We start from the raw sequence: 21,392 nt of genomic DNA, 5'->3' as shown, positions 1-21,392 counted from the left end.
GTGATTGGTCTTGGTATATGAAGAGAAAATCATATCATAATTGGAGAAAAATTCAATTATGGGCCAGAGAGTTCAGTTATGCTTTTTTATGTGCTTATTAAAGAGGTCATATCGTTCAATGTTTTAATAAGATTTAGTATCAAAAAATTCATTTACTTGTTCTGTTAATCAACAATATTCAAAACAAACCAATGATTAGTCAAACAAAATATTTCTTCCCATAAATCAAAGGCATTGACGAGATAGAGGGCTTTTGTGCGATGATAGTTTTTTTTTTATATCTTTTCAGATTTCTAGAAGGAAAAAGTTGAAAATAAAATTGTTCAAAAATCATGGGAGGTGTACATACCAATTGAGGAGATATAAATAGAATTTTCCTTAGTAAAAAATATTTTTTTTTTTTCCTATCAGTGTCACATAGTATCTCGAAAGACTTATTCGATTTAAAGACTAATCCGTGTGTAAGGAGCAAAACGCTTCTTCTCTTTACCATTAAAAATAAATTAAAATTTAAACTCCAATTAAGTTCAGCAGAATTCATACCACCTAGACTATCTTTTATAATAATAATGATAAAGATAATGATAATGATAATGGTACGTGACGTACATTTAATGGTGTCAGACAATATAAAGATCCAGCCGATTTCTGAAGTCTTTAGTCAACTCAACTTTGCTCAATGAGAGGGGAAATATTAAAATAAATTATCTACATTTGGGGTGACATGGTAATGTTATTATTATAGTCATGTGGCATTTGCCAATTGCCATTGTTTTGTCTTGGTGTTTTTGGCAGGCAGTCAGTCAACAATAGAAAGATTCACAACTACTTCCGTCTTTGAGGAGTGCGGCTTTTGCCATATTCGATTATGACCAGTAATCTTCTTGGAAGCTGCTTCAACTTGTGTTCAAGTCCTTGTTGAATGTCAAGAGCATCTTCCAAAGACTCTCTTCCTGTCAGGTCTTTGGATGGTTCAGAAGGCTTTTCCTCTTCTGCTCCTCCTCATCTTGTTCATCTCAAGCTCTGTTGCTTTTCACTAACTAAAAGTCAAAAGGTTGTGTCTTTGTATGCAAGCTTAATCCTTTTTGTTCTTTTTGGGATTTTGTCAATCTTTTGAGGGTTTCCAGGGTGCTTTGTGGTTTCTGAGTTTGATGGCTTATGAAGATCCAAGTTATATGTGTATTGGGAAGTTGAGGGTTTACTACCTTAAGTTGGGTACCTAGCTGTACTCACAAATTGTTCTTCTTTTTATGTTCTTGGGATTCTGCTTAATGTTTGAGCAAGTGGGTAATTTGTAGAACTGAGTTTCGGATTTTGGATGAATTCTCAAACTGGGTCAGCTTAATTAGTATGCTTTATCTGTTGCATTATGCAGTCTTTGCATCAGAAATGATATGGTCTTCTTATTAAGGTGGTTCTTGATCTGTTTATAGACGTATTAAGCTCAAATAGAACTGCATACATATATATATATGTTTCGAGCCATGGATCATTTGAATGACCTTTCGTCATCTTTGAGCTTTGCGTCTTCTTATCTATCGAATGGATCAAGTGGTAACCATGTATCTGCCTCGGCCAATTCTCAAAGTACAGAGCATTTGAGTCTGAGCAGACTCAGTGATAACCTTGAGAGGCTGTTGCTTGATTCTCAGTATGACTATAGTGATGCGGACATTGTTGTTGAGGGTGTCGCGGTTGGTGTCAATCGGTGTATATTGGCTGCACGCAGTCAGTTTTTCCACGAGCTTTTTAAGAAGGGGAATGATGATTCGAAGAAGGAAGGTAAACCGCAGTATCTGATGTCTGAATTGGTTCCTTTCGGTGGAGTTGGCTATGAAGCATTCAAGGTAGTCTTGAACTACTTGTACACTGGAAAACTTAAGCCACCGCCTCCAGAAGTATCAACTGTATCAACATGTGTTGATGATAATTGTGCCCATGATGCATGCGGCCCTGCTATTAATTACGCTGTGGAATTAATGTATGCTGCTGCCACTTTCCAGATGAAAGAACTTATTTATGTTGTGCAGGTATTTCATGCTTCCCTTCGTAGTTAAAACATTCTCTTTTGTTAATACAATTTGAGCCACTTAATTATTTGTATTCTTAAAGAAACAGTATGAAGCAGGGATCTCTTTGATTCATTTTAAAGTTAAAATGGCTTAAACTAGAAAAGGCTGATGATATTTACTTGCTCTAGCTTGAATTTTCATGGTACCTGAATCCAGCTTTTGTCTGTAAAGGTTTTGAATGAAAGTGGCAAAGACATGACATTGTTTTTCATCTCTAAATGTCCGGAACGCATGTGATTATTTGCTTTGCCTCAATAATTTGTTGCATCCTTATGATACTTTCTGTTGGAAAGCTTTGCAAAATACAATTTCTGAATTCACCTTTCCCTAAACTGGACGAAATCATGGATAAGATGATGAAATAGACTTGTATGTTTTATGATAGTCCCTCCGAATGCTTTGAATTATACTTTGGTCAGATACTAGTATGCCAAATCGAAACCTCTGGTGCAACAGTCCTGTCATACATGTTGCAGTCTCAGCTTCTTTGGATTGAGTACACTATAGCTTGAGTGGCCTATGATTTCCAGCTATAATATTTGTTAAAGGAAGCTCTGAAGGATAGCAATCACTATGTGTCCAACAACCGCTTTTCTTTCTCCTCTATTTTAGTACACTATAGCCTGGGGCTTATGATTTCAAATCAAACCCTACTTTTTTCTTCTCTGAAGAGAGAATCTCTGAAGCATAAATCTAGCTGTTTGATCTATTTTCCCAATTTGTTATTTGTGTCTTTAGTTGTTCCTTAGGAATACTAATGTTCTTCTTTTGTGTATGAAACAGTCTTTTGTGCTTGTATGCTTGTTTTTCTTTTGTGCTTGTTGTTTCATGTACCTCTTACTACAAGAACCATGGTAAGAAAACTGTTCTTGTTTGGTTGATATGGTTCACTTGTTTAGTTTTTGTAGGATTTTGATATCTAAATTATTTACAAAAGGATCTCAATTATTGACATCAGCACATTTTAATTCTTCTTTTTGGGTATAATATGTTATAGTTTTGGCAGAATTACTTTGTCAATACTTTCATATATTGGGATTTCAATTTTGTATCCTATCATTATAACCTGTTAAGTGCCATATTAATGCAAGTAAACAGCAAGTTTGTATCGTTTATGTTGTGTGTTTGCCAACTTTTAGGCATTTGAAAAGTTAGATACTGACATTTCCACAAATTCATGTAGCGCCGGCTTACCAACTTTGTCGAGAAAGCTCTTGTTGAAGATGTGATCCCGATTCTTGTAGCCTCTTTTCACTGCAAACAGAGTCAGCTGTTATCATACTGCATCCAGAGGGTAGCAAGGTCAGATCTTGACAATGTGGTTCTAGAAAAAGAGCTTCCTCATGAAGTTTTTGGTAATATCAAATCACTCCGTCTCGAATCTCAGCAAATGGATGAATCAAGTATGCTGGAAATTGAGCCGGGGGAGGAAAAGAGGCTTAAAAGCATCGGGAGAATCCACAAGGCATTAGACTCTGATGATGTTGAACTGGTTACTCTTCTTCTAAAAGAGTCTGGTTCTATTTCATTAGATGATGCTTATGCTCTCCACTATGCTGTTGCATACTGTGATCCAAAAATTGTTAAGGAGGTTCTTGGTCTATGTCTGGCCAATACCAACCTTCGAAATGCCCGAGGACATACTGTACTTCATGTGGCTGCAAGGCGTAAAGAACCCGCAGTCCTAGTTCCTCTTCTGAACAGCGGAGCCTCTGCCTTAGAAACTACATTAGATGGTCAAACTGCTGTTGCAATTTGCCGGAGGTTGACTAGACCAAAGGATTATAATGAGAACACAAAGCAGGGAGAGGTGTCTAACAAAGACCGAATGTGCATAGATCTTCTAGAGAGAGAGATGCGAAGAAATTCGATGGCTGTGGACATGTCAAACACATCACAGGTGATAGCTGATGATTTGAATGTGAGGCTGGACTATTTTGAAAATAGAGGTGATACTTCCTACCTGTTAGGCTAATTCATCACTTTTTATAATAAAGGTTTGAGTTCTAGGTATTGCAGGTTATATCTCTTGCTACTGAAGGCTTCAATCCCTTTGAAGTAAAGTTCATGATATTGCTTTTGTCTTTCTGTTATGTTCTTAGTAAAGGCTTGTAGAAATTGCACTAATTAATTAATGCAGAAAGTCTGTCATTTTGTCCAGATTTCTACTTTGAGTTTTGTATTCCATCATTGAAATGAGTGTCAACATATAGTTTTCCTTTATTTTGCAGTGGCATTTGCACGGTTGTTGTTTCCTGCTGAAGCCAAGCTTGCTATGGAAATGGCGGATCATCCAACATCAGGGTACACTGGCCTTTTAGCATCAAAAGGCTCTAGTGGGAACTTACGAGAGGTCGATTTGAATGAAACACCCTCTGTACGATCCAAAAGACTTCATGAAAAATTGCAAGCCCTAATTAAAACAGGTATGGTCATTTTACCACTCACAGGTATCTCAAACTGTACTCTAAAACTTTGTGTGATGTGCAAGCCCCCTTGACATGTGTTATGATGTCTTTTAGCTTTCAAGTATTTTCTGATGCCTGACCTCTTTGACCATAGCACTCTCTGATCCTTAACTAATGCAACTGTTACTGCCCCCTTTAGTTCCAATACCATCTAATATGGGATTGTTTTGTCATAGATGCCTTTGTTTTCTCAACGGCTGTACTATGGGATTAAGACATCCTAAAGAAATTAATTATTGAGAAAAATTAAGAAGGAACTGAGACTTGGAAACTTGTTATATAGTTTCGGACATTTGGTCCATGATGCACTTTTAAGATCTACAGTTCTCTGTTAGTTTGTTTTCATAGTGATGACTGATGAGTGATGAATTAAGGTAGACAAGTGAAATTGTAACATTTTGCAGTTCAAGTGATATGGGATCTTAGTTTCCTAGTACCATGGTGAAGTTAGTACAGATTCAAGAAGGCTAAACCATTTGATTTAGCTCTAAAGCTTGTCACTTATATGCAGCTAGAACTAATTTAGGGAAACAGTGTTTTATATTGATTATTCTTTGAGAAATTTCTTAGTTGTGTTTTTTGGTGATTGACAGTGGAAATGGGACGGCGCTTCTTCCCCCATTGCTCAGAAGCTCTTGATAAGTTTCTGGATGATGAGATGGATATGGCTGATTACTTCCTTGAGAAAGGAACTCCTGAAGAGCAGAAAAACAAGAAGATGCGCTTCTTGGAGCTTAAAGATGATGTACAGAAGGCATTTTGCAGGGATGTGGCTGAAAAACAGGGGTCAGTTTTGACGGCCTCATCATCATCCTCATCTTCTCCGAAGGAGGGTGTTAATCGTAAGGGTAGGAAAAGGTCAAGTTGATTATATCGTAGGATGCCACATGATTTTTGATGAGTTTTGTAGTTGTATTTTGCTTTCATATATTCTTAGAGAGCCTGGTTTGTGGCTTCTCTGTATCATAGAATGAGCTAGTTAAGTGAATATGTAATATATCACTTTTAAGTTGTTTGGCTTGTAAATTGTTACAAGAGTTAACAATTTTAGAGAAACACCAAATGTCTGCTCTTCAATTTTAGCAAGGCCCTTTCTGTGCATGTGCTTCAGATCAAACTTATCACAAAAGGCTCATGGAATGTCTGCAGCTCCTAACCACTGAGGCAAAGGGAATGAAGTTCATCACTCATATTCAGGCACCAAATTCACTCAAGCATCTTAGTCTGATTCTCCAGTAATCCATTAGATATCATCATCACAGCCTCGAGATCAAACTCGACTATTTTCAAGATTTGCAATAAAACCATGATCCAATCCCCTTAACTCTCCAAAAACAAAGTTTAAGTCGTGAAAGTTAACTACACAGCCTGATTCACAGTCGTATACTGCACCTAATTAGCAGAGTGCCATTCTAAAGCAGCAGAAGTGATGATGCATATGGTATTAATTAATAGGGAGGTTAAAAAGATTGATGAAAGACTTGCTAATTTCTCCAACTTCCACATAACACAGAGAAATTGGACCGCCGGCCGAACTTCTTTGGTGGGATATTGGAGTTTTTATTTTTTTTTAAGAATAGATAATTTCATTACTTGTCTGTGACAAGAAGATACGTACATCAGATGAAATGGTGTATGAACGACGAATTGTTGTATCGAAACAAAAAAAAAACTTATATCGACGAATTTTTGTTGGCAATAACATCTCTATGGATGAAATTTCGTCGGTAACAATATTAATTCGTAAGCAATAAGACTTTTATATACCATTTACCGATCAATTGTCGTGAATAAAAGTATTGATTTTCCTTATTAACATTTAAAAAATTTGAAAAAAAAAGAAGAAGAAAGAAGAAGAGCAGTTACTTTGTTTTTGCGTTTAGTTTTTATTTTTCGAAAACTCATCGAAAATTTTGTTAATGAACCACTGACCATATGTTGTTGTCTTTGTCCCTCCAAAATTCCCAAAGTTCCTCTATTAAAGCCCCCACCGCCATAAGTACTTGCAACCTTGAGATTGCGGCTTTTGCTATATAACTCCAGTTTCATTGACTGACTGAATCTATTCTTTGTCGGCTATGAAGATATAAGATATTTCATTGGCTCTCTGCCTCATCTTCCATATCCCATGCTCTTGCTTCATTTAGGCATCAAACCCAAGTCAAAGGGTCTCTTTGTATGGTACAAGCTTCATCCTTTTCTCTCTATTCAATACCACAAAGCTTCAGATTTGATGAGTAATAAAGATCCCATTTTGGGATGCTGAGGATTTACCACCTCAAGTTGGGTACCTAGCTTTTATATGAATTACTCTTGTGTCTCTTTGTTTTTGGGATTCTGCTCAATGTTTCAACAAGTGGGTAATGCTTAGAATTGAGTATTGCCAGCTTCTAGGTTCTCAGTATTTTACAGTTTGGAGAAATTGAGTCATATATATTAGTATGCTTTGTTTGTTGAGAATTGAGAAATGATATGGTGTTCTTAATAAGGTGGTTTATGCTTCTAGATCGATTTTATAGTATTGCCGAGGTTGAATAGAAACTGTATAAGGATTTCGAGGAATGGAGAATGTGAATGATCTGTCGGCTTCGTTGAGCTTTGCCTCCTCATATCTGTCAAATGGGTCTAGTGGTGGATTTGCCTCGGTCAATGCTCAACCCGGCTTGACTACTGAGCATTTGAGTCTAAGCAAACTGAGTGACAGTCTAGAGAGGTTGTTACTTGATCCTCAGTACGACTATAGTGATGCAGAGATTGTTGTTGAGGGCATCCCTGTTGGTGTTAATCGGTGTATATTAGCTGCCCGTAGTCAGTTTTTTCATGAGCTTTTTCAGAAGGGGAATGATAATTCGATGAAAGAAGGTAAACCGCAGTATCTGATGTCTGAATTGGTTCCTCACGGTGGGGTTGGCTACGAGGCCTTCAAGGTTTTCTTGAACTATTTGTACACCGGGAAGCTTAAGCCATCGCCTCCAGAAGTGTCGACATGTGTTGAGGATGTTTGTGCTCATGATGCATGTGGCCCTGCTATTAACTATGCTGTGGAATTGATGTATGCTTCTTCCACGTTTCAAATGAAGGAGCTTGTTCAAGTTGTTCAGGTTGTTCATGCTTTCCTTTGTAATTAAAAATATCTCTCTTGTGCAATTGATGACACTCAATTATATATTTTTCTTAAAAATACACATGCATGACAGGGTTTTCTTTGACAACTTGTTAACTTGGCTGTCCTAAATTGAACAGTGTGATGATACAACCTACAATATTGCCCTATAAGGTTACAATACCTTAAAATGCTCTGACTTGACATTTCATAGCATCTGAATTGTAATTTGACATGTAAAGCTGTGGTTTGACCAAAATGAGCAAAGCAATGGCATTGGTTTCATCTCTGGAACTCAGAATCCATGCGATATGTTGTTACTATATTCTCTCTTTGTCTACTCCATATTTGGAATTAGTTGCATAGTTTTGATACTTACAATCTGAAAACTTTACTACATCAATTCTCTTAAATTCACCTATTGTTCCTTAGATTTGATGAAATTATGAAATTCTGATGAAATACTGACATCAATGTTTTAAGATTGCCCCTATCTATGTGGTATAAAATTATGTTATTAGCCAGAAATTAGCATGGAAATTTCATTTTTAATATATATATTTATATATATTTTAATGCAACTCTCTTTCTGATATTTGCCAATTTTGTGCTCCGGCTTAACAGTCTCAGGCTGTTTCAGTTTCTAGCCTGAGCCCTGTAGTTTCTATATCACAACTATTTTTTTGGTTCTACGAAGCTCTGAAGCATAACAATTACTACTTGGGTGCAGCAAATGTTATTTTGTTCTTCTCGGTGCACTAGCCTGTGGCCCATAATTTCTTAGTCACAACTCGTTTTGTTGTTCTTAGAGGTTTTAAAGCATAAAGATTGCTTTTTCACTAGTTTTCCAAAATTATAAACACTGTCCTTTGGTTTCATATTTTATAGGGATACTGTGATTCTTGTCTTGTGTATCAAAGGGTTAGGTACTTGAGTTTTCTTGTGATGGTTTTGGTAGGATTGTGATATCATGTTTACTTTTTCTTTCTTCTAATTTTTGAACAGGATCATAACAGTTTCTTTCTGGGGTTGTTCTTTCTAATTTATTTTTTAACTGTTAGATTTAAACACAATCTTTCAAGTATTTAAAGTTTATTGAGTAATATATGCACACATCTAGCAGATCTTTTCATCATTTTTTCTTTGGGGATTTCAACTGTCTATCTGATCATTGTTACCTGTTAACTGACTCGCACGCACACACACACACACATACATAATATATGCAAGTAAAAGTATTGTTTATATTGCAAAACTAGCCAAATTCCAGCTGTATGATCATATGTGTATGCTGACTATTTCCACAAATTCATGCAGCGCCGTCTTTGGAACTTTGTTGACAAAGCTCTTGTTGAAGATGTGATCCCAATTCTTGTAGCTGCTTTCCACTGCCAACTGAGTCAGCTGCTCTCACACTGTGTTCAGAGGGTCTCAAGGTCAGATCTTGACAATGTGGCTCTAGAGAAAGAGCTTCCTCATGAAGTTTTAGATGATATAAAATCACTCCGTCTCGAATCTCAGGAAAAGGATGAATCAATTATGCTGGAGAAGGAGCCGAGGGAGGATAAGAGGCTTAAAAGCATCAGGAGAATCCACAGGGCATTAGACTCTGATGATGTTGAACTTGTTACCCTTCTTCTGAATGAGTCTGATTCTATCACATTAGATGATGCTCACGCTCTCCACTATGCTGCTGCATACTGTGATCCTAAGATTCTTAAGGAGATTCTTGGTCTAGGGTTGGCAGATGTCAACCTTCGCAATGCACGAGAACATACTGTGCTTCATGTGGCAGCAAGGCGTAAGGAGCCATCAGTTATAGTTCATCTTCTGAACAAGGGAGCCTCTGCCTTAGAAACTACATCAGATGGTCAAACTGCTGTTGCAATTTGCCGGAGGTTGACTAGACCAAAGGATTATAATGAGAACACAAAGCAGGGAGAGGAATCTAATAAAGACCGAATGTGTATAGATCTTCTAGAGAGAGAGATGCGAAGAAACTCGATATGTGGGAACTTGTCAAACACATCACAGATGGTAGCTGATAATTTTCACGTGAGCCTGAGCTATCTAGAAAATAGAGGTGATATTTCTTGGTTGTCTTAAAGTACATTTAGTCATAAGGGCTTGAGCTCTGAATACTGCAGATTAGTTGTTTCCCCTGATACCAAAGGGTTCAGTTTTTGTCTTGTTTTTATTGTTTCGGATCGGTACAGCCCAAGAATATTTAAGGAGAGATAATGAACATGAGTGAGCATTGCCGGGATCTGCTTGTATGACCTTGAAACTTCCAACAAGCCCACTTGTAGAAATTCCACTTGTTAGCTCATAAAGTCTGACACACTAGCTTACCACATTCTCAATCTCATCAAGATATTTGCTTTATGTTCATATTTTATTATCCTTGAAATGAGTGTTAAATGGTTTTTGTTTTGCAGTGGCATTTGCACATTTGTTGTTTCCTACCGAAGCCAAGCTTGCTATGGAAATGGCAGATGCTGATTTAACATCAGGGTACACTGGCCTTTCAGGATCAAGAGCCTCAAATGGAAACTTACGTGAGGTTGATTTGAATGAAACGCCCTCTGGAAGGGCCAAAAGACTCCAAGAAAAATTGCAAACCCTTATTAAAACAGGTATGGTTCCTTTACTTGTGACAACTGATATGTATCCCAAACCCTACTATAAATCCTGTGTGATTTGCACGTCTCCTTGTACTGAACATGTGTTAACATCTCCTTCAACTTCCAATCATTTTTTTGATGATCCAATAATATCTAGAATGCGATATCTTGTGAATGTAGAGGCATTTGTTCTCTCAATATTGTACTATGGGTTTAGACAACCCATCTTGTGAAAAAATAAAAATAAAATTGATTTAGTGATTGTAGCTTGCACGATATTAGCATTGTTTTCCTGTTAGGAGAAAGTTGGGAAATACTTTCAAGATGGGTTGTTACTTGTTAGTAAAGCAATTCACTTTAAAATCAGCTATGCCATGCACTTTCTTATCTTATTCTTTTTTCTTTTCTTTTTTTTCTCTCTGAAGTAGAGATGGTAATCTCTATCTCTCTTTGATTTTACCTCTATTTTTGGTCAGTTTTATTGGGACTTCTAACTTTATTAGCTTCTACTTTTGTTTAACTATACGATTGATGTCTCCATGGTCTAGTGGAGCCTTTTCTCAATGTTATAAGATTTCAGGTAGAAATGTCAAGAATGAATTGAGACTTGGAAATATGTTAGATAGTTGGGTCTATGATGCAATGTCAAGATTTCAGTTCTCTGTTATTTTGTTAGCAGTGAGTGAAAGAAAAAATTGAAGTATCTTTTGCAGTCAAGTGTACATAGGACCCAACTTCTCTAGAACAGCTTGAAGTTAGTTCCCAGGACAGTTTTTTATTACACTTTCAATTTAGGTCTAAAGGTAGACAGCTGTATGCAACACTGCAACTGGAACTAGGTTAGAAAATAGCTTATTTTGTATCCTGATTATTCTCTGAGCTGTCGGTGATTATATGTCTTATGGTGATGGCAGTGGAAAAGGGTCGCCGCTTCTTCCCCCATTGCTCAGCAGTGCTTGATAAGTTCTTGGATGATCTCGGTATGGGTGATTACTTTCTCGAGAAAGGCACTCCTGAAGAGCAGAAAAACAAGAAGAGGCGCTTCTTGGAACTCAAGGCTGATGTACAGAAGGCATTTTGCAAGGATATGGCTGAAAAGGCTGAAAATAACCAGTCTGTTTCGACATCCTCATGACCATCCTCATCTAATTTGAAGGAGGGGGTAAATCAGAACAAGGTTAGGAAAAGTTGAAGTGAATTACTTTTTGTAGGAAGCTGTGACATTAGTATGTGTTCTCTCAAACATCTTTAGGAGCCTATTTTTTTTTGGCTTTCTGTATCATAGATTGAGTCTGTAAAATATCACTTTTAGGTATTTGGCTTGTAAAGTGTTTCAAGAGTTACCAGTTTTAGAGAAGAAAAAAAGCAAATGCCTGTTCTTTGTATTTCCCTGTTGTGGGGTTGTCAGCTTAATATTCTTCCAAAGTGTCCACCCAATAATAAATACATGCAAATTGCAAATTCTGATTTAGTTTTGTTCATCACATCCTTATTTTCACTTAGAAATTTGGATTTGTATCATCATATTAGTTCAGCATGCTGTTGTATTTCGATATGGACTATCAATGATGCATAAGCAATGTGTTTACCTTCCCAAATTGCCAGAAGGAGAGAATAGAAACAACAGAAGCATTGTTACCTCATCATTCAATGTTTGGATATTTTTGGTTAAATTTTCTTGAGAAGGAACATAACAGAAATCAGCATCAGAGTTTTATCTTACTACCCAATTAATCTTATCTCGGATCCTTTATCTTTTGCCTAGCCATGACGATAGATAGAATCCTTAATAGATCTTGGTGTTCTTCAGCACAAAGAAATGGAAAAGCGAATCTTGGTGTTCATCTTATTCAAACAATAGTGGAGACCAATATTACATTCCTTAGCCCCTATAGGTTTATCACTTACCAGAAAAGGTCCCTCTTGTTGGATCGATTTCTACATCCATGTAATTTTGATTTTGGTACTCCAAATCTATTCGTTTAGTAAGGTTTGCAATCATTTTTTTATCGCTGATACATGTTGAAACAATACTCATGTTCTTTTTGATATCGATCACGTACTTATATAAAAAAAGTTCGATAATTAAGTTTTCACATGTTTAGCCATGCAGCCCTACCGGTCTACCTATTGGTATTTGGTAGGGGGCGGTTAGTAAAAGTAGGAAAAATAAGGCCAATTTCGAAAGTTTAGGATAAATGTAGGGAGCATTTTGGGCATACAATTTATTAAATTGGTCCCTGAATTGTCCTTACCAATCCCTTTTACGTGCTGTGAAGTAGAAATTACATAATTTTAACTCAGAAAAAAAAAATTATATTAATATAAGAGTTTGATATATTCAATTGTCAGTGATAGTAAATAAAGAATGACTCAACGTCCAAGCACTACGAATGCAATTTGCTCAAAATTATTAATGGATCACATGACAAAAAAGAACATGCTAGACAATTCTTTTTTTTTTTCTTTCTATATATCTATTTCAGAAGAAAAAGTAAATAAATAAATAAAGACAAAAAACAAAAGTTGTGTCATTAATCGAAAAGAAACGAATGAAAGAAAGTCGAAAGAAACGAATGAAAGAAAAGAAGGGGGGAATATGAATTGGTGTTTCCTTTGGTTTCTGGAAGTTTCACATGTTAGGTTGCTTGCGCAGAGATTATCTTTGTTGCTTCCGCCCCAAGCCTAACATAACATCCTTTCTCCTCGTTACTAAAACCTTTCTCACTTTCAGGTAACCCACTTTTCCTCTCTGAAACTTTCGTCGCAAAATCCTCAATTTTTCGTCACCTTTTATAACCCAAAAAGCTCGATTCTTTGTGGCTGACGCTCCTGGCTTTTCCCCCCCCCGTATCAGAAAATTTTAGCTATTTGGGCAGAAGGGTTTGCTCTAATGGCAATCAAATCCTATGAGATGGTGGCTGAGCAATACCTGCTCTCTGACCCTTTTGTTCCTTACACATCTATGCTTTTGGGGATTTGCGCCTGCAAATTGGTATGCTCTTATTGTCTCTAAACACCATTGCTACTCTCTTTCAATGGAAAGCTCATTTTGAATTTGTAATACCCTTTTTGATTTTTTTTTCTTTTCGATTTTGTCAGGTTTACCATGTTAACCATTTGCTCAGTGCTGCTTACTTCAAGGGATATTCTGGCCTTTCGAGGATGAAACGTATTGAGTGGAACAATAGGTGGTTTTTTTTTTTGACCTCTAATTAGGTACAGTGTTTGTTCCCTCTGTTGCAATTTTGATCTCTGGCTCATGTTTTGGGTTGTGTTGAACTGTTTATGCAGGGCTATGTCAACTCTTCATGCCATTTTTATCACAGCTATGTCATTGTACTTGGTGTTTTGGTCGAATCTCTATTCCGACTATTCTGACAACCAACTCAAGCCATTTGTTACTTTGCAGAGCTCCCCATTGTCTACATTTGTATTGGGGGTAATCATGCTTTCTCTTATGATGTTCAGGAATCTTTTGCAATGCTTGTGTCTGCTCTATTTCGCGGTGTTATTTGTTTTCGGAGATTGTTGTGTTAAAGCAGGACCTGGGATCCCCAGAAACTTGTTGTAATCTCAACAGGGGGTTCTGAATGCATGTTTGAAACCAATTTGGAAATTGTGTTCTCATTTTGAAGTCATAGTTGCTTTCAATAGAGGGGTTGTTGATGCATGTTTGAAATCAATGTGGAAATTGTAGTCTTATAGTGGAGTCATACTGATAAAGTTAAACTCATCATACGATATTACAAGACATCAGGGAAGCCAATCTTTTGCAATGCTTGTGTCTGCTCTATTTCGCAGTGTTATTTGTTTTCGGAGATTGTTGTGTTAAAGCAGGACCTGGGATCCCCAGAAACTTGTATGCTTTCAGTATATGCTTGTAATCTCAACAGGGGGGTTCTGAATGCATGTTTGGAACCAATTTGGAAATTGTGTTCTCATTTTGAAGTCATAGTTGTTTTCAATAGAGGGGGCGTTGATGCATGTTTGAAATCAATGTGGAAATTAATGTAGTCTTATAGTGGAGTCATGCTGATAAAGTTAAACTCATCATATGAGTATTACAAGACATCGGACAAGCCAATCATAGGGAGTAAACTGTGTTATAGATGATTCTAAACGATGATTCAGTACCTTCTGTATTAACTTAAGTTTTGTGTAATTTGGCAGGTTTCAGTTGGGTACTTCCTATCTGACCTTGGCATGATCTTTTGGTTTTACCCTGCTCTAGGTGGATTGGAATATGTAAGTGCATTCCTTTTGAATTGTGTAGTTGGGCTGAAACTATATCTGTGCTGCACAATTCACAAACTAGCTGGAGGTTCTAGTTTATGAAGTGAATTCACCTTGATACTGTTCCAATGTATAGTCATAATGTTGATCTTACAGGTGATTCATCATCTTCTTTCTATAGCATCTGTAGCATATGCAATGTTGACTGGGGAAGGACAACTGTATACCTACATGGTTCTTATCTCTGAGACAACCACCCCCGGTATCAATTTGAGATGGTATAAATTTCTTACAATATGCAATTCCTAAAAGATAATATTTTGTTTCCATTGTTGGTGCTTACTCGTGGTGGGCTTTTAAAGGTATCTTGACACTGCTGGAATGAAGAGGACTAAAACTTATATGATAAATGGGGTTGTAATATTCATTGCTTGGCTGGTGAGTCAATTCCATCTTTTCCCTTGTTCTTGAATTACTTTCTGCATCAAATCTACCAAAGGAAGGGTCTTTTGACAAATCCTTTCCGACTCTTCTTTCCTTCTATCTTTGATATTAGACACGCTTACGTTTCATTTATGTTCAGGTTGCCAGAATCCTTCTGTTCATGTTTCTGTTCTACCATCTCTACCTGCATTATGAACAGGTGATTTCTACGCCTACAAGTACTTAATTGATCAGTTCTAGAGGTGGTACAGATAGAAGTTTACTTTGCAAATTGATTATTCTATAAGCCTGTGATATACTAAGACTTACGTTACCATCCTACATGCTCTTGTCAACAGGTAAAACAAATGCACGCCGTTGGACAATTTTTAGCTTTCGGGGTGCCACCGATACTAGCTGTCATGAATTTGATATGGTTTGGGAAGATTTTGAAGGGCTTGAAGAAGACATTAGCAAAGAGGCAATGAGATTTGATGGGGGTGATATTCACTTAAGAAGTGTGACCGAAGATAAATCTAATTGTATATCCAGTTGCATACAATCTTTATTCATCTATCCCCTTCTGAACCTCGCTTGTCTCCATGACATGTAAATGGTAGAGTTCTCGGTGTATATATGAGCTACATCATTTCTCATTCAATGCAAATCTAAAGTTTTAGTAAACGACTAAGAATCCTTCAATGGATGTGAGTTTTTAGTTGCAATTCTGTGGCATAGGAGCTTAAAAGAAGTCCACCCAATAACAGTATCATCTCAAAAAAGCTTCAATGTAACAATAGGTCAATAGCTAAGGCATTTGACCCAAAAAAAAACATATAGCTAAGGCAACGAAACTATTGGCATTTTACTTGATGATATATAAGGGCCAAGACTCTCAGAGTCCACCCAATAACGTGGTTGTGTCACTGTGTGTTAGCTTCCCTTTCACAATAAGCTGAACAACGATGGGCATTTTACTTTTGTTGCTATGCTTGTTCACAAGTTTTACTATTTTGATCAATCTTGTCAAGTCTATTCACTGATGAAGTTTAAATCACTTGCTTTTTTATGTTTTTGTCAATAAATCACTTTTTTCTCTACCGTTGATTAGATGCATCTTGCAATCTTTTAGGGGTGCAGTAGGAGTAGGGTGCTCAACTACTCATCATACCTTCTAGGGGTGAATTCATTCGGTGCGAAATATCGGTTCTCGGTTTCAAAACATTCCCTCCTTATTATCTTCTTCTTTTTTGTTGGTTAATAATGGCCCAACAAGATGATAAAAACAACTCAGTAAAACCTGCCCTAAGCAGCAGACCCAGAACTAGGCCCAAGAAGAACATGTTTCTCGTCAGATCTTGGTCTAGTTATCTTGATCGTTCCAACAATGGCTTGATTGATATCTTTGTTAACATGACATTAGGCTAGGGATGGCAAAAATCCTCATCGGGTAGGGTATCCATCGGGTATTCAATTCTAACGGGGAGAAATTCGGAGGAAATTGAGTAACGGGGATGAGAATTCGAAGTAGGAAAAATTCCACAAATGATCACTCAACTATGACTCATTCGACACTTTGGTCACTCAAGTTTCAAATATATCACTTTGGTCACTCAACTATTACACTGACAATCACTTTAGTCACTTTGTTAATTTTTTTCATTAAAAAAAATACTCATTGGGTAACTAAAGTGATTGATAGTGTTTGGAATATGAAATTATCCATTTTCCATCTGTGTTTATTAAAACGTAAATCTGAAGAACTTTTTAGATAAAGCCGCTACCAGTTGCCATCAACATCAAGCTTGCTTATCATCCAATATAGTCAAGTAATTAATTACCAATGAAAAAAGAAAAAAAGTAATCATGCAAGTGCAGATTTATAGTGGAAATATGTACAAGAATTCTATAAAGATAAAGTGTTGAATAATAGTTTTTAGTAAGGATATAACGAACTTACTTTAGGTTATGTAATAAATGCTTCATTAACACACAAAAAAAAGTATGATGAAAAATAATCATTTTCGAGGATCCGTTGTAACCAAGAGGTGAACACATCCATTTAAGTTTAAGGTGAAGGTTAGGAACGTTTAAGATGCAGATCAAGAGGCAAAAAAACTAAAAAGAAAAAAAAATTATAGACAGGGTTAAGATTGATTAATAAGAGAATACTATAAATTAGAGACTCTTGACCAAATGTCTAAATTTGGCCCAATAGGAGCCCACTTATTTTACTAAAAGATTTTGGTGCTCACTTACCCCATTTAAAGGTAAAAAGGCAAGTTTGGCCTCCAAATAAGTCATCAGAGACTTCACCAGAAACCTTACTTGAGGTCGCGCAGACGCCTGACTCTGGTCACCAGTCGCTAGAAGTCTCAAAGAGGTCGTCAAATATCTCATAGATCACTGGAGAGGTCGCCATAGACTTTCATTGCCTCTAATAATTTTTTATTGCCCCTCTAGTGAGTTTTCCAGAGAAGTCTTGTGACCGGTGATTGGATTCCGGTGCCGATGACTGGAGTCCAACGAAATCCTCCGATGACTTCTGTATCTCTAAGTGACAAGAGGAGAGAGGGCAAAATAGTCTTAAAAAAATAAAAATAAAATAAACTTAATTTAGTACTTGGAGAAAAATGAGTAATGTTATGGGTAATTCATAATTGGGTAAGCTTATAATTTATTTGGATAAATGAGGTTAGTGTAACTCAAATTTCGGTAAATTGACATTTTCTTTAAATTTTATATTAATTTTGCTCACGTGGTTGTTTGCTTTTAGTATTCTTTTGTTCATAAAGTAATTTTCAAATGTAATTTTTCTTTTCTCTCAAAAAAAAAATGTAATTTTTCTTTTTTATTAAAAGAAAAATTGAAAATTGTAAAAAAATAAAAAGAAGGAAAAAAAAAAACGAAAATTTCATGTGGCAAAGTTGATGTGTTCAAAAAGTGCCTTTTCAACCAGTTGTGTCTCCCAACTACTTAACAGAGCAAAAACAGAACACCAAACACTACCCGAGTAGCGTTTAGATAAAAACTAGATATTACTAAGAATTGCCGGCCTTTTTTTGCGATGAACCAAATTTGTTGCCCATCTACGATTATTATTTTATTTTTTCAACATTAATTTCAAATTGAATATGTCATCAACTACACCCAATTTCCTAATAGTTAGCTGTCTTTTTTTTTTTTTTTTGGCTAAATCCTAATAGTTAGCTTTGATTAATGCTAACTATAATTGAAACTGGATTAATATTTTTTCTGAGACTGGAAAATACTTTTATTATTTGAAGCAAAAGAATACAACTACACACATATTTGTGCTTGTCTTTTCATTTATCTTGATTATTTGTAATTTTACATTAATGAAACTGGTAGCTGCAGCAGAACGAAATAGCATAGAGATATACTGGGACCTGACAGTAACTCTAGAAATAGCCAACTATTTGCATCTTATATGAGAAGTGCATTTCAGAGCAGAAAAAAAAAACAAATTTAATTAGCTGAGACTCGATCGTAAACTTGTTTCACGAGCAATTATGTTCAAGACTATTGAATCAAGAGCGACCCACCATTTGTGTTCGAGTCAGCAATACATACAAATATAACTGTAGGCTAGAGTTCTATAATGAGTAGCGACATAGAGGGCAGGTAGAATTGTACTTTGGGTTTGAAAGCCATTTTGCTATGCAAGTTTGGTGGAAGAAATGGCCACAGGGTGTTTGTTTCCCAGTACTACCCTCGTCATCTTTAAACACACAATGAAAGCCTTCGAGACAAACTGCACAAGCTTCCTCATCAATTGCCATAATGGTTGGCATGCCCCTGACCTTGGCTTTCACATCATCAATTCTTGTAGTTTTTGACCTAAACATCTGAAATTCTAGTTGCACCAATCTGTCAAACATACTGTGTCTTGTCGCTGTTGACGCCGACCTTGTTCTTTGCATAGCTTCCTCCTGTTCTCTTGTCTCTGTTGACGCCGACCTTGTTCTTCGAATAGCTTCTTCCTGTTCTCGACAGTAAGAGTCTCGCATTTCCTGCATTTCACGATCAAAGAGCTCCTCGTCCTCCAATAATGTTCGCAAATGATCACGTTCCCAACACTCGGAGCACGACAGGTTCATAGTCACACACCGGTCGCAGCCTGGAAGGTCAGAGATCCAAGCAGGCTGCTGCTGCCAGTGACGACGACCACGGTTATTGTTTGTTTGTGTCAATTGTGGAAGCTCTGAAATCCTAGGCGACTCCTCACTGCGATGACCCCGGCCGTAATTGACACGCAGTAGTGGGAGTGGTGGAAGGTTTGAGAACCTAGGCTCATACTCCTCACTGCGACGACCTCTGCGGTTATTGTTTGTCATTGAAAGTCGTGATAGCTCTGACATCCTAGGCGACTCCCCACTACGGTTATTGTTGGTTATCGTCAGTCAAGATTTGTTGTTTAGTTGATTTCAATCGTCTTCATTTCTCTCTTGTGGGAGGTATTTATAGACAACATAACCAATCGAACCGGGAAACCCAATTAAATTAGGATTATTGGGAAACCTGTTCATACTAGGACTCTGCAAAACCTTATTAATAAGGGAATCAAACCAAAGCGCGGGAAAAACCTTCCTTTTATATGTCATCATTGTTAGATATTATTTTCCATTTCTTTTTTTTTTTTAATAAAATTAGATGCTTTTTTTCCATTTCAAAAAAATGCGATGCTATCACGGGTTTTCATAATTCTATCAATATTAGGTTAATGTCTTCGTGAACTAGAAATTGCTCAATGCAGCTCACATTCAAATATTCTTTCGTATATATGTGAAATAATGATAAATGTAATGACAAACGAGATTCATAAACTAAATGTGTTTCATATTATGTAGTCGGGACATGACAGCACCCATCATTCAGTTAATGACAAATGCAAGTTGCTAAATTGGGATGGCAACGGTGAAGTAGTGGCAAGATGTTCACTATAGTGTTTATTGAATATCATTGGAAGGCAATAAAACCTGATGCCGGACTTCGGTCACCAGTCCAGAGGTTGCTGGAGGTCCCCTAAGAGGTCACCAGATACTTTTATCAACCCCCAATAAAACACAATAAATTTTTATTGAGGGCAATAAAGTTTATTGAGGCAATAAAACTAAACGCTGGACTTCGATCTCCGGTCACCGGAATCAGGCAAAGTCTTCGATGACTTCTCTATCTCTCTAAGTGACAAAGAGAGAGAGGCAAAATTGTCCCAAAAATAAACAAAAAACAATAAAAATACTTAATTGGGTATTAGGGCAAAATATATATAACTTATTCGGTAAGTGGGAAATCTCATAAGTTGTTTGAGTAAGTGGGGCTACTGTGCTCAAATTTAGGTAAATAAACATTTTCCCTTTTTATTAAACGGGAAATCCCCCACAATTTTTAAGCATGAAAGCTTTCCTGAACAAATTAGGAAATATCTGAGAATCCCAAAAAATAAAAGTTTTTCTTTTTCATTGTTTTCTATATATCTTGAGTTTCTTTGTCAAACCAAGAAAAGTCACTCTCGAGAAAGCTAAATTGATTTCTAGGGGTGGGCATTTTGTACCGAAAATGCGGTTACCGACCCGAACAGCACCGAAAAAACGGTTCGGCAACCGCACCGAACTAAAACGGTGTCGTTTTATGATCACACCCCACCGAACCGTATAAAAGCGGTTCGGTTGCGGTTTCGGGTCATAAACCACCCGATTTAAACCGACCCACACCGAATTTATTTTAATTACATTTTATTTACTTCAAACCGAAACCGACCCGCATCGCACCGAAAAATGGTGTAACCGAAATAATCGGTTCATCCCTTTTGTAATGCGGTTGCGGTTTGATATATAGGTCAACCGAAAAAAACGGTTTGGTTGCGGTTTGGACCTCAAACCGAACCGAACCGCATCGCGCCCACCCCTACTGATTTCAATGCTTGAAATTATATCTTACAAGTTTGGAATTATGGATGATTTGGAGTATGCAAGGGTAATTATTAGTGTTAGGTTCCCAAAATTAGCAATCAAAATAAAAACCGGAGAGAAAATCTCATGTTTACATTCCTACAAATGAGGTTGAGGCATTTCGGATATGATGTCACATTTTCCAAATTCTCTTACACTGCAAATGCTCAGGTGCTAGTAACAAAGTAACAAGCTAAAAGTTTTCTAATCACATTGATTTTGCTTGCAAGTTTCATTAAACTCTCTCGTTTCTAATTCTATCACCTACATTCTAGGGTTTAATGGACCGTTCCATGGAATTGGAAGTTGAGGATCGTCTGAAGGAGCTCCCCATTACAGCTATGAGGTCAGTGTCGAAGAAGGCTGCCGCCAACAATTTGAAAAGCTTCAACAAGATACGAATGGGTCTGGAGGCGTCTTGGATGAGGGAGAAGACGGAGTTCATTGAAGAACACAACAAGGTTCTGAGCTTGCAGGCTGTATCTCTAAGTGAC

General features: G+C 36.9%; 3 protein-coding genes across 4 annotated transcripts; all 3 read left to right on the top strand.

Annotated features, from left to right (window-relative positions):
* Positions 1-769: 769 nt before the first annotated feature.
* LOC133725731 (BTB/POZ domain and ankyrin repeat-containing protein NPR1-like) lies at positions 770-5,639 on the top strand. Its single transcript, XM_062153096.1, has 4 exons — positions 770-2,030; positions 3,256-4,021; positions 4,304-4,498; positions 5,134-5,639. Exons 1-4 carry the CDS (start codon positions 1,473-1,475, stop codon positions 5,406-5,408), a joined length of 1,794 nt encoding a protein of 597 aa, XP_062009080.1. The 5' UTR covers positions 770-1,472; the 3' UTR covers positions 5,409-5,639.
* Positions 5,640-6,486: 847 nt separating this feature from the next.
* LOC133725730 (BTB/POZ domain and ankyrin repeat-containing protein NPR1-like) lies at positions 6,487-11,751 on the top strand. The gene is made up of 4 exons (XM_062153095.1): positions 6,487-7,641; positions 8,961-9,726; positions 10,082-10,279; positions 11,182-11,751. The coding sequence occupies exons 1-4, from the start codon at positions 7,102-7,104 to the stop codon at positions 11,400-11,402; spliced, it is 1,725 nt and encodes a 574-aa protein (XP_062009079.1). The 5' UTR covers positions 6,487-7,101; the 3' UTR covers positions 11,403-11,751.
* A 1,073-nt stretch (positions 11,752-12,824) lies between these two features.
* Positions 12,825-15,610, top strand: LOC133743082 (uncharacterized). 2 transcript variants are annotated; one of them, XM_062170862.1, is made up of 9 exons: positions 12,827-13,001; positions 13,125-13,262; positions 13,370-13,458; positions 13,562-13,709; positions 14,441-14,515; positions 14,660-14,781; positions 14,866-14,941; positions 15,087-15,146; positions 15,286-15,610. In XM_062170862.1, exons 2-9 carry the CDS (start codon positions 13,161-13,163, stop codon positions 15,412-15,414), a joined length of 801 nt encoding a protein of 266 aa, XP_062026846.1. In that variant the 5' UTR covers positions 12,827-13,001; positions 13,125-13,160; the 3' UTR covers positions 15,415-15,610. The 2 variants fall into 2 exon arrangements, with proteins under 2 accessions (XP_062026853.1, XP_062026846.1); XM_062170869.1 differs by having other exon boundaries at positions 12,825-13,262; positions 15,087-15,189; positions 15,286-15,422.
* The last annotated feature ends 5,782 nt before the right edge of the window (positions 15,611-21,392 follow it).

Source organism: Rosa rugosa, chromosome 1 (assembly GCF_958449725.1).
Source record: "Rosa rugosa chromosome 1, drRosRugo1.1, whole genome shotgun sequence".
Classification (NCBI taxonomy): domain Eukaryota; kingdom Viridiplantae; phylum Streptophyta; class Magnoliopsida; order Rosales; family Rosaceae; genus Rosa; species Rosa rugosa.
Note: the sequence above shows the minus strand (reverse complement) of the source record. Positions and strands in the feature narration are given on the sequence as shown.

Excerpts from the sequence above, each read along its gene's own strand:
- LOC133743082 (XM_062170862.1), top strand. The coding sequence starts at position 13,161 with ATGGCAATCAAATCCTATGAGATGGTGGCTGAGCAATACCTGCTCTCT. Across the intron at positions 14,782-14,865 it reads CCCGGTATCAATTTGAGATG|GTATCTTGACACTGCTGGAA; the intron begins GTATAAATTTCT and ends GGGCTTTTAAAG. Across the intron at positions 15,147-15,285 it reads TCTACCTGCATTATGAACAG|GTAAAACAAATGCACGCCGT; the intron begins GTGATTTCTACG and ends TCTTGTCAACAG.
- LOC133725731 (XM_062153096.1), top strand. The coding sequence starts at position 1,473 with ATGTTTCGAGCCATGGATCATTTGAATGACCTTTCGTCATCTTTGAGC. Across the intron at positions 4,022-4,303 it reads GGACTATTTTGAAAATAGAG|TGGCATTTGCACGGTTGTTG; the intron begins GTGATACTTCCT and ends TTTATTTTGCAG. Across the intron at positions 4,499-5,133 it reads GCAAGCCCTAATTAAAACAG|TGGAAATGGGACGGCGCTTC; the intron begins GTATGGTCATTT and ends GGTGATTGACAG.
- LOC133725730 (XM_062153095.1), top strand. The coding sequence starts at position 7,102 with ATGGAGAATGTGAATGATCTGTCGGCTTCGTTGAGCTTTGCCTCCTCA. Across the intron at positions 9,727-10,081 it reads GAGCTATCTAGAAAATAGAG|TGGCATTTGCACATTTGTTG; the intron begins GTGATATTTCTT and ends TTTGTTTTGCAG. Across the intron at positions 10,280-11,181 it reads GCAAACCCTTATTAAAACAG|TGGAAAAGGGTCGCCGCTTC; the intron begins GTATGGTTCCTT and ends TGGTGATGGCAG.